We start from the raw sequence: 11,774 nt of genomic DNA, 5'->3' as shown, positions 1-11,774 counted from the left end.
TAGGCATGTATGCATCGTGTCTTCTACGTGAATTATTATTGAGTCTAATCTGCTTCCATACAAAACAAGGGTCCATGTGCCCATATCATGCTGTTCATGTCTCAACCTCTAGTGAGCCACCTACACAGAACGCACCTCTGGTGCTCAGAAATATTGTCTAGGTATGCAGCTTTTTAGGATTTGAGAGACAGTCATTCTTATCCTACCAATTCATTCCTGATGTTGTCTAATAAGTTTTGGAAACAACATGTTCTTAAACCAAACTGATGTAATGTGATTTTTCAATTTTATAAATTTTTATATTTGTTTTTATGCAAGAGATCATTTGTACTGAATGTGCAGGAAATTACTGTTCTAGTATTGAGGTTGTGATGCAGCTTTGAGCTATCATTTTGCCATTAATTTAATAATTAACAACACTGAAGTGTATAAGTAAATAAATAAACTCCTAATTTTCTTACTGTAAAGGGATTAAATAAATTATGATTTGGGTACCCATAATTTGGGCGAACTATTATTTTCTATACACAAAACCATATAAAGCTTTCATTATTTTATTCCTAAATGAAATGCCACACAACTTCTTGAAAATTTTAGAAGCAGTTGCACAGGAATAAATACAAGCAAATTGTCTAACAAAAATCCCACACTGATATAGTTTGCGACTCATGTTTTAATGCAATGTTTAAAAGCAATTCCCAGTGAAGGTTGCATAACCGGGAATTTGTGTTTGAATATATTTTGATATATTTTGCAGTGTATAGCAGTGTCCGGGTCCAGGATACTATTTTTGTTAAGACTATTATTTTACTGTAAGACTATTATTTTTGTCTGCCACAAATATATATATATATATATAATATATATATATATATATTATATACATATATGTGTGTATATTATATGTGTGTATGTTTAGTGACTTAAAGTAACACTGGATATGTAATTGAGATGAATTTAGATGGAGAGAGCATAATACTACTACTACTAATAACTGCTCTAGATTTGTTTGCGTAGTAAACAAACACACAAATTGTATGAGAAAAAAATAATTTATTTAAAACAAAAAACTGTCAAAACAAAGCTATTATAAAAGGTTTAATGACTTGAAGTAACACTGGGCATGTCAGTTATGTGTTGTTGTAGTTGGGATAGTAAATCCTGCATTTCCACGGGAAGAGCATGGCCGATGTCATCCGCTGCACGTGACAGGAAGGCGGCTTTTGCCTCTTGCACTGCTGAGCATTTCACCCGATCTTCCTGTGTCCAGATCGGAGCATCTCTTTTATCAAAACGCTTTGTGATGGGGCAGCGTAGATGACCTGGGGAACAAAGGTTGTAAGTAAGGTCAATTAAAAACTACAATGTTAACCTTATTTGATTACTTGTCTTCTTTGTTATGTCTTATTATGATATGTCTAAAAAAAAGCTGTGTTAGAACTTGTTTGCTACCTGTCACAACTTCTTCATAACTGAGCATTAGCATCCACAGAAGCTGAAGGAGTTCATCCCATTTCCTCCACTTCTCTGCTCCATCCTGGCACACCATGCAGGAAGAGCATATGAGTTCAGCTGTTATGTAGAATAAGAATGCAAAATGTTAATTTGTAATAAAATAGTGCAATGACACTTTACAGAGGGGTCTGAGGCCAGTGTGGAGCTTTTGAGGTAGTATAGCAGCAAGTTTAGAGACACGGGCTGAGAACAAGTCTCATCCAGCAACATCTTCAACAGCTCGCATCTCAGCAGCTTGCTATCCAGAGTCCTCAACAATAAAAGTCTAGCACACACAACAAGAAAAAAAAAGCATAATTAGAAATGTACATGAATGCACTGTTACAATACAAACAGCAGCAAATCCTCTTCATTTAGAGAACATTCAATAAAGCTCTAAGGATTGCAATATGTAAAACAGTGCAAGCACTGATTATACTGATTCTCTTTTTTTTCTTTTTACCTTATCTGCCTGCAAGAATGCATTGTGTTAAGACAACTGAAGAGTTCTACTGAAATCTTTTCTGAATTGTAAGTGGGGTTCTTGTCCACCTCCAGGGCCAATGTTAACATCCTCTGAAGAGATAATACAATCCTGTAACAAATGAAGTCTATATTTAGCAAAGAAAGAAAGAACAATCCAAACTGTTTTTCACAGACTGTCATTGCACGGCAAAAATATTTCAGAAATGTTATGTTATACTACCGTTTAATTTTTGGAGCCCTTAAGATTTTTTCATGCTCATCAAGTCTGCATTCAATTGATCAAAGATACAGTAAAACAGGAAGAGTTAAAAATATCATCACAATAAAGAAAATCCTGTTTATATTTTAATATTTTTCTAAAATGTTAATGTTAATATGTTCAAATTTAAATCCTGTAATGGCAACACTGACTTTTATTCACAGCTATTATTCAAGGCTTCAATATCACACGATCCTTCAGAAATCATTCTAACATGCTGATTTTCTGCTCGGGAAACATTTCTTAAATATTAGCAATCATGAAAGTTTTTTTGCCACTTAATATTTATGTGCTAATATGATCGTCTTTTTCAGGATTCTTTGATTATTATAAAGAACAACATTTATTTAAGAATATAAATATTTTTGTAACATTGAAAATGTTAATGCATTCTTGCTAAATAACAGTATTAATTTTCCAATTAATTAAGACTCCAAACTTTTAAACTGTAGTGTACAGTCGTGGCCAAAAGTTTTGAGAATTACATAAATATTAGAAATTGGAAAAGTTGCTGCTTAAGTTTTTATAATAGCAATTTGCATATACTCCAGAATGTTATGAAGAGTGATCAGATGAATTGCATAGTCCTTCTTTGCCGAGAAAATTAACTTAATCCCAAAAAAACCTTTCCACTGCATTTCATTGCTGTCATTAAAGGACCTGCTGAGATCATTTCAGTAATCATCTTAACTCAGGTGAGAATGTTGACGAGCACAAGGCTGGAGATCATTATGTCAGGCTGATTGGGTTAGAATGGCAGACTTGACATGTTAAAAGGAGGGTGATGCTTGAAATCATTGTTCTTCCATTGTTAACCATGGTGACCTGCAAAGAAACACGTGCAGCCATCATTGCGGTGCATAAAAATGGCTTCACAGGCAAGGATATTGTGGCTACTAAGATTGCACCTAAATCAACAATTTATAGGTTCATCAAGAACTTCAAGGAAAGAGGTTCAATTCTTGTAAAGAAGGCTTCAGGGCGTCCAAGAAAGTCCAGCAAGCGCCAGGATCGTCTCCTAAAGAGGATTCAGCTGCGGGATCGGAGTGCCACTAGTGCATAGCTTGCTCAGGAATGGCAGCAGGCAGGTGTGAGCGCATCTGCACGCACAGTGAGGCCAAGACTTTTGGAAGATGGCCTGGTGTCAAGAAGGGCATCAAAGAAGCCACTTCTCTCCAAAAAAAACATCAGGGACAGATTGATCTTCTGTAGAAAGTATAGTGAATGGACTGCTGAGGACTGGGGCAAAGTCATATTCTCAGATGAAGCCCTTTCCGACTGTTTGGGGCATCTGGAAAAAGGCTTGTCCGGAGAAGAAAAGGTGAGTGCTACCATCAGTCCTGTGTCATGCCAACAGTAAAGCATCCTGACACCATTCATGTGTGGGGTTGCTTCTCATCCAAGGGAGTGGGCTCAGTCACAATTATGCCCAAAAACACAGCCATGAATAAAGAATGGTACCAAAACACCCTCCAACAGCAATTTCTTCCAACAACAGTTTGGTGAAGAACAATGCATTTTCCAGCACGATGGAGCACCGTGCCATAAGGCAAAAGTGATAACTAAGTGGCTCGGGGACCAGAATGTTGAAATTTTGGGTCCATGGCCTGGAAACTCCCCAGATCTTAATCCCATTGAGAACTTGTGGTCAATGGTTAAGAGGCGGGTGGACAAACAAAAACCCACTAATTCTGACAAACTCCAAGAAGTTATTATGAAAGAATGGGTTGCTATCAGTCAGGATTTGGCCCAGAAGTTGATTGAGAGCATGCCCAGTCGAATTGCAGAGGTCCTGAAAAAGAAGGGCCAACACTGCAAATACTGACTCTTTGCATAAATGTCATGTAATTGTCGATAAAAGCCTTTGAAAGGTTTGAAGTGCTTGTAATTATATTTCAGTACATCACAGAAACAACTGAAACAAAGATCTAAAAGCAGTTTAGCAGCAAACTTTTTGAAAACTAATATTTATGTAATTCTCAAAACTTTCGGCCACGACTGTATAATGATAAAAAAAAAACCTTATATCACTTCATTTACTTAAGATAGTTGTCCTCTTTCTTTGGATATTCCACATCTTTTGAGAGGTTCACGGACTCCTTTGCAGCATTCATCAACCAACTTATTATATCCCTAAGAACAATAATTACAAATATAATAACATGTATTAAATGAAATAATTATTACATAAATAATATTGTGCCAAATAAAAAACCAATTGCAAATTTTCAGCTTAAATAAAAAAGCTCCAGCAATAGTGGGTGTAACTCACTTGACTTGCCCAATTGTTTCATTGCCACATGAAAGCATCTTCTTTGCAACAGACTGATGAAGACACTGACTCCTGAGTTTAAAATGAAAATCATCTTCTAAAACCTGCAACACGTATTGCAGGAGCAGGTACTGGACCTCCGTCCGCAACTTACTAGTGTCATCCTTAAGACAGGGATAATAAAGCATGGAACGTTGAAAAAATAAAAGCATTTCATCATTATATTTTTAATATCACTTGATGCTATTTTAATATGTGTCTACCTGTTCCGTCATAACTGACTTCATCAGTTCCCAATCCCATGGGACTGTTGAAGCATCCACAGGGTGGTACTTATCAGACAAAACAAACAACTTATAAAAGTTATCATGAATAGTAAGTTCTACACACATGCACAACTTACCAAGCGACATTTCTGATTTACACTTGACTTTTTCATGAAAACTTAAATTGTTCATACTCCAGCCAAGTAGCTACAGCTGTGATTACACTCACCTCTGAGTCTTCATCAATAGGTTATAGGCCTCTACAACAAAAACATCAGGGCTTTGTGGGTTTAAGAGTATCCCCCTGAGCAGATGTCTTGTAATATCCACCGGTGGGTAATACCGAGGCTGAATAAAGTCAAAGAGCAGCTGAAGAGTGCCTTCTGGGTAATTCTCCTCAATGGTGCTGTAGACCAAGCTAAGGCTCTGACGGCATAGAGGCTCAGCGGGACCATAGTGTTCATCTTCCTCATCGTCATCCTGTTAAAAACAGTAAAATGACTGACTGAAATCTATTTTGCTATGGATATTGTAGGATATTCACAAATGTTATGACATGTTCAGGGTGAGACAGGTTTTGGTCCAAAGGGCCGAAGTAAACACAAAAAACTGTATCACTATGTATAACAATTTGAAGACAACCACATTATCAATATTTTGTCTATTAAACAGATACTCCACCAAAAAATTTAATTCATTTACTCATCCTCATGCCGTTCCAGATGTATATGACCTTTTCCCTTCAGATGAACTTGAAGACTTTCAAAATATTAAAACATCTGTCCATATGAGACCCCTGAAGTTAACAATGCAAAAACCAAACATAGTGAACACAATGATAATCTACACTACCTCAGTTGATGAATTAATGTCTTCTAAGTGAAACATTAGTTTTGCATAAGAACCGATGTATGCATGCTGGAAAACGCATTTCTTCTCACTTGAGTTTCACATGGCTTCTTTTTCTAAACATCTTGTTTCTGTTCATCTAAAGAACAAACATCTGGAACTGCATGAGTCAATGATGAGAGCATTTTAGGGTTTCCCTTTAAATCAATCTATTTAAAAGTCAATGTGCATATCAAAACATCTTACCATGTGTGGAACCATTCCACTCATGCACTGATTCAATTTTTTGTACTGAGTCAGACAGATATGTTGTCTATCTTCTGTGTTGTTTTCAGAAAGATCTGACTCCACATAATCCAACACATTTTCATCGCCGTCATCGCTGCTTGTCTCCCAAAGACTGATGGGAGGGCTTTCTAGAGATCCTGCATCATTTCTCTTTTGCTCTGTTCTCTCTGGAAAGTTTGGAGAGGAAGACTGAGAAATGAGGAGGCTACTTGGTGAGCTCAGCGTAGACAGATCAGGGGAATGTGCTGCTGTGTCACTGGCAAGAATCTCTGTGGATGTGGGACTGTTGGCTTTACTATGTCTAGACAAAAGTTCAGGGCTCCAGGAGGGCGATGCCCTAGATGAGGTAGGTATGGAGGGGGACGAAAGCTTGGGATGAACCTGAGTATGCAGGTCCTCATTTTTGCTGATATTCATTGTTTGACCATCCTCTTTTAATGAAAGTGCATTGGATACTGATGCAGTATGAGTAGCAGAGGGTAGCTCAGAAGTTTGAAATGACTGTTGACTGTTGTATGTAAACAGATGATTATTATCTTCAGACTTATTGGATGAATCAGAGAATATAAAAGCATCAACCTCACTGGGACAGTAATATGGACTGTCAAGATTGTTAGGAGAGAGAACAGCGTCTTCCCATTTCAGTGAGTCAAGATTGTCTTCCTGGTCTGCTTCTATGCTGCAGACAGCTGGTGTACTAAGCAGCATGTCTTTAGTGTTCTGCGATACATCTGCAATAGAGTCCTTCAATACTTCAGATTCATATTTAAACAGATTTTCACTTTTATCATTGGACCTGCAATGCTCCAAAGACTTATCCCAGCTCAGCTGCTCAGATGGCAAGCTTGAATTACAATTTGTGTCCTGATGCGAATAATCTTCTGTTCTTTGGAGCACGTCTGTGAGAGTGTTCTCCTGACTGAGTGACTTCGAGGCCACAGACTGCACACTGCTTCCTACAAAACACCCTGAATTAGCCACATCTTTGCCAACGCTGGTTTGAGATTGTGATTCTTGAGCTTTTCCAAAAGATGCTGGTGTTACATGCACTTTCATGTCTCTGCTTTCTACTGACGGCAAAGTCTGAGATGGTTTCTGTACATCAATATCATCAGGAGGATCATCTTCACTCAGATCTATAACTTCTAGGGAGGAGCATGTATCTTTTCTTGAGCACCTTCGCCATGGAAAGGTGAAGTTGTGACCTGTGATATCGATGAGGACCTGAGACAAACAAATAATGAATAAAGAAAGTATAACCAAAAGAAAAAGTAATCGATATGGACATTTCTATGGCTTATGCCAGTACTGATAACTATAGAGCAGGTGACTAATAGCCAATATGTAACGGATACCAAATAGACAATAGATCAAAGTTAAATATAATAACAATGGTTACCAAGACTCCTTGAAGGATTTCTTATTTTGTAACAATGGCTGAATGCTGCACATTATCCTAGGTATTACACCGCTTTGTATGCAAATAAATACATACATAGATATTAAACATTGATGAAATTGTTCAAATAATTGTATTAGCTTACTTGCACAGACCATGAAGAGAACAAACATGAGGCGAGCTCAGCTGAGAAACACAGTTTTCCAGTGTTGCCAACTAATTTTCAGTGGAAGTTGCTAAAGGCAGTTCGATTTGTTGCTAAAAGTTGCTAAATGAGTTTGTCATTGTCTAAAGTAACATTTTTATGATCTGATTTTTTACAACACTGAATAATTAAACAGTTACACATTTAATGTATTTTCTTATAAACTAGTAAAACTGCACATTCTGAACAATTTTAGTTTTAAGCGGTGTACTGGTAGTTAGTTAGTGTGCTACACAAAAGTGTGTAAAAATAGTACACAGTGTACTGTTAATATGAAGGAACAATCCGTATTTATTTTTTAGAGGTGCTTTACCTGTTTTAAATTTCACATTGCATTTTGTGTTTTTAAGGTTACAACTTAATGGATAACATCCTGGCAGAAAATGACTAGTACCTTTTCAGTTTTTCCCCATATTTTTTATTACAATGTACCTAACAGAACAACAATTACATATACAAGCTAATAACATGCTGTATCATAAATGTGCATTTATTATTGACCAATTGGAACTAGAAACCTAATGCACATTTCATGTTTGTACTGTTAGGCATCTTTCTCCAGCTCTATCCAGGTTGATGTGTTGCTTTTTATACAGTTTGCTGGCTGTTCAATGGTTTCCTCTTTTTGTGTAATTTAGATGAAAAGTTGCTAAAAGTTGCCAAAAACTTTTTTTAACTAGCTAAATTTATTGCTAGGTGCTTTTTGAAGAAAAAAAAAAGTTGCTAGGGTATTCTGAAAAGTTGTTGAATCTAGCAACAAAATTGCTAAATTGGCAACACTGCCTGAGGTTTCCCGGATGAGCAGTCAGATAAACCGCGATTGGCCAATCAGAATCGTTTATTCCTGAGAGCCGCGTAATTAAATGTATGTAGCCTCTTGCCTGTGAAACTGGCTAATAGCAAAAGAAACTCAAAATAATTTACTAAAATATTCACCAGTACGTGGTTGGTATTCATTTCTAACACAACTTAAAGTTAATAGGCTTTGGTAATATTCAAAATAACTGAAAATGAAATCTAAAATATATACAGGCCTACCATGCAATAAAATATAATTTACTTGTATGCAAGTATTTAAATTATATTTATAAAATTTTTATTTGTGTTCTTGAAGGTTGTTGTGCTCTGTAAAGTGATAAAAAAATATTTAATCTCTTTTAAATATCTCGAAATAACGTCACCTGTGCGCGTGCCAACGTCTCCTCGTACGGTTCGCGCGCCATGTATAAAAAGCAAAAACCACGTGCGGTTGGAAACAAGTGGACGTTTACGCTTGTTGCATGTGTAAACCTCACGTTCTGTGTAGGAACCTTTTTATACAGTCTATGGTAGGAACTGATAAAAGTTCAAGCGGCTAAAAAATAAGCAAAACATTGTGAGTCTGATACTGAAAAAAAAAAACTAAAAGAAAAAGTAGGAAAAACTTACAGGTGTGACTGGCAGCCATTGTGCTCGAATGAACGGAACTGCATCTTCTTTCTCTTCATTATAACTGCTTAAGACCTCTAGATCAGAGTCGTCTTCGCTGCCGGAGCTGACACAAATAATATCCTCCATAATCCTGCCTCACCCTGTCCCATTAGCCATGTTTGTGCTGACAGAGCGCAAACAACAAAAATGTCTTGAGCAACAAAAATAGTTCGTCCAGGAGAGGACATTAATCGTGAAGTTATTGTTGTTAGCTACTGCTTTCAAACAAGCCTCTACGAAAACAAATAATCCCGTAGGTAAATGTCAACATCAGTGTCACATAGGTGGAAATGTTTTGGTTTACGAAGGAGGAACTTCCGCAAGTCAAATGTCTGCCGGTTAATGCGGAAGTCTGTTGGATTAGTGGATTTACGGTCCACAGCGATTCGTTTTTGCCTCGAAATGCTTTTAGTTATCCTGCACACAGTCATAGATAACCGCCAGGCAACAATACATCTGTTCATGAGCTTTCAACTGTATTTTGCTGCGCCATATTATACAGACCTGATCGACAAATTGGTTTTGTCTTGTATATTTGTACATGGGGATGTAGCTCAGTGGTAGAGCGCATGCTTTGCATGTATGAGGCCCCGGGTTCAATCCCCGGCATCTCCACTTTTTTTCTTTTTTTAAATTTTTTTTTTTTTTAATGCTTTTCGGTTATGTTTTTATTATAACACTGACTTTTGTCGAAAGTCACGTAGATTTCTATATTACGCTGTCAAATAAGATTTACATATTTATTCATTTGTCAAAAGATTTATCTGGACATCACAAGCAATTTATTTTAAGAGACAATATGTAAAGTATACTGTCAAATGAGTATTAGATTATATATATTTATATATATATATATATATATATGTGTGTGTGTGTGTGTGTGTGTTGCAGAACTAATTTTATTATTAGAAACAGTACTAATGGTATTAGTTAGATGCCAGATGTATTTTTAAGCTATGATTCTCCCACAATTCTGAAAACAAAACAGACAACCAAACAAAATATGTAATTTACTTGAGTTTCTGACTAAATGTTTAATTATTTTTAATGTTTAGTATGTTTTAAAATATGTATTAATTTAATATGTTTTGATTTATTTTGTAAAAAAAAAAAAAAAAAAAAAGAATAATAATTTGAAATAAATAAATGAAGACTTCTTTCGTTTTGAATCTCTTGAATGACTGATTCAGACATCAAATGAATTTCATGAATCTCTTGAATGAATGACTACTGGCATAATGCAACATATACAATCATTATTTGCAGCGTGTCAATACTTTCAAAGACCCACTGATCATGGCTGCTGCAACATCGGAGTCTATATCCGGACTATAAACTGTTATCCCAATACTTTCATTATTATTTAATGTTTGCAACACAGAAATGTAGCCTGCTGTGTAGACTGTTTGTCAAGTTGTTTCAAACATAAACCTTTAAAGGGGTCATATGACGTTGCTAAAAATGACATTATTTTGTGTATTTGATGTAATGCAATGTGTTTATGCAGTTTAAGGTTCAAAAACACATTATTTTCCACATATTGTACATAATTGTTGCTCCTCTATGCCCTGCCTTTCTGAAACGCGTAGATTTTTCCGAAGCTCATCGTTCTGAAAGGAACTCCACAATATGGCGACGGCGGCAACAGCGAGAATAAAAGTTACACCTTCTTTCTTTGCGTGAACATTTGGGCAGTGTTATGCAAAGCTTCCCACACAGTGACATAGATGTGGGGGTGTGTTAGAACGAGATGTTTTAGGAGGGTGTGGTTGACTCTTAACTTTTATAAAGAATAAATCTTTGGATTTGAGACTTTAGTCTTTTTTTTTTTTTTTAGAACTTCACGGATCTTCTTTATGCACCAAGAGCTTGTAACACTCCAAAGAGAAAGGAAAAATCGCATCATATGACCCCTTTAAATGATGATCGCTGCTCTCTCTGGATCAATGGCTGCGCAAAAGCAGGTTTAAATATTCCAATGTAATTGTGATTTCAAAGGTTTAATAGACAGAGCAGAATCACCGTCATTTAGGAATAAGATTGTGTGTGTTTGAATCAAGATCGCAATCTTTTAATAATTAAACGTGTAGGCTATACAATACCAAAGACTATAAAATAAAGAACTTTGACAATACAAATGAGCTTTATATCCTGTTTTTTTCTAGCCCATGTCAAATTTATACCATGGTTCCGCGACCCATGGAACAGCATGTGCTTATACTGTCACTTTTGATTAAGTAAATGTGTCAGTGAATTATTAATTTCTTTTAAAAACAATTCTTACTGATACCAAACTTTTAAATTGTGAAAACATTACTTTTCTCTAAACAGAAGGATGAGTGACTCTCTGGGAGTCTATATTTTGTGGTATTAGTAAGAAATGACCATAGTAAGAAATTTCAATGCCATTCTTTTTGAGAGTGAAGCTGAGACCCATGTCCTGGGTGCACAATGAATATCTGTATTGCAGAGTTCCTCTAAAGGCATCTCTGTTGTCTCGGAGACAAGGAAGTTCACTTGGTCTTTTGTGGCTCTTGATGACTCTCTAATTGAACACACACATCCATTCACAGATAAACGTCCTGCCTTGTGCATCTTTCTAAAAATACAGTGAACACATCTGCCCCTCTGGGCCACACACTTTGACCTGTGGATCAAAATCATCAGCAAGACAAGGCAAAAATGCATCCTTTACTCATGCTGCACACTCTCTATGGAAAGTTTTTGTCAAATAACTAAAATGCAGAGTACACTGTATAAGCAATTTTAAAACTATTAAAAGCTGT

At 36.3% G+C, this 11,774-nt stretch overlaps 1 protein-coding gene and 1 non-coding gene across 4 annotated transcripts; one reads left to right on the top strand and one right to left on the bottom strand.

Annotated features, from left to right (window-relative positions):
• Positions 1 to 1,051: 1,051 nt before the first annotated feature.
• Positions 1,052 to 9,367, bottom strand: LOC109102393 (SUMO-interacting motif-containing protein 1-like). 3 transcript variants are annotated; one of them, XM_019115746.2, is made up of 7 exons: positions 4,775 to 4,996; positions 4,512 to 4,675; positions 4,280 to 4,372; positions 1,958 to 2,089; positions 1,636 to 1,780; positions 1,453 to 1,537; positions 1,052 to 1,322 (listed from the first exon to the last, which is right to left on the bottom strand). In XM_019115746.2, the coding sequence occupies exons 1-7, from the start codon at positions 4,967 to 4,969 to the stop codon at positions 1,099 to 1,101; spliced, it is 1,038 nt and encodes a 345-aa protein (XP_018971291.2). In that variant the 5' UTR covers positions 4,970 to 4,996; the 3' UTR covers positions 1,052 to 1,098. The 3 variants fall into 3 exon arrangements, with proteins under 3 accessions (XP_018971291.2, XP_042594088.1, XP_042594089.1); XM_042738154.1 differs by lacking the exons at positions 1,052 to 1,322; positions 1,453 to 1,537; positions 1,636 to 1,780 and adding exons at positions 5,873 to 7,138; positions 8,947 to 9,367 and having other exon boundaries at positions 2,032 to 2,089; positions 4,512 to 5,257; XM_042738155.1 differs by lacking the exons at positions 1,052 to 1,322; positions 1,453 to 1,537; positions 1,636 to 1,780; positions 1,958 to 2,089; positions 4,280 to 4,372 and adding exons at positions 5,873 to 7,138; positions 8,947 to 9,367 and having other exon boundaries at positions 4,534 to 4,675; positions 4,775 to 5,257.
• A 164-nt stretch (positions 9,368 to 9,531) lies between these two features.
• On the top strand, positions 9,532 to 9,603 carry trnaa-ugc. The gene has a single exon. It is a non-coding gene; the product is annotated as a tRNA-Ala (tRNA).
• Positions 9,604 to 11,774: the final 2,171 nt, after the last annotated feature.

The sequence above is a fragment of the Cyprinus carpio genome, chromosome B14 (genome assembly GCF_018340385.1).
Source record: "Cyprinus carpio isolate SPL01 chromosome B14, ASM1834038v1, whole genome shotgun sequence".
NCBI lineage: Eukaryota > Metazoa > Chordata > Actinopteri > Cypriniformes > Cyprinidae > Cyprinus > Cyprinus carpio.
Note: the sequence above shows the minus strand (reverse complement) of the source record. Positions and strands in the feature narration are given on the sequence as shown.

What these genes read in the sequence shown, in the direction of transcription:
- LOC109102393 (XM_042738154.1), bottom strand. Translation starts at nt 9,075, where the DNA reads ATGGAGGATATTATTTGTGTCAGCTCCGGCAGCGAAGACGACTCTGAT. An exon ending in AATGGCTGCCAGTCACACCT is followed by an intron (nt 7,139 to 8,946) that starts GTAAGTTTTTCC and finishes TGTTTGTCTCAG; the next exon opens with GTCCTCATCGATATCACAGG. An exon ending in GTGGAATGGTTCCACACATG is followed by an intron (nt 5,258 to 5,872) that starts GTAAGATGTTTT and finishes TGTTTTTAACAG; the next exon opens with GATGACGATGAGGAAGATGA.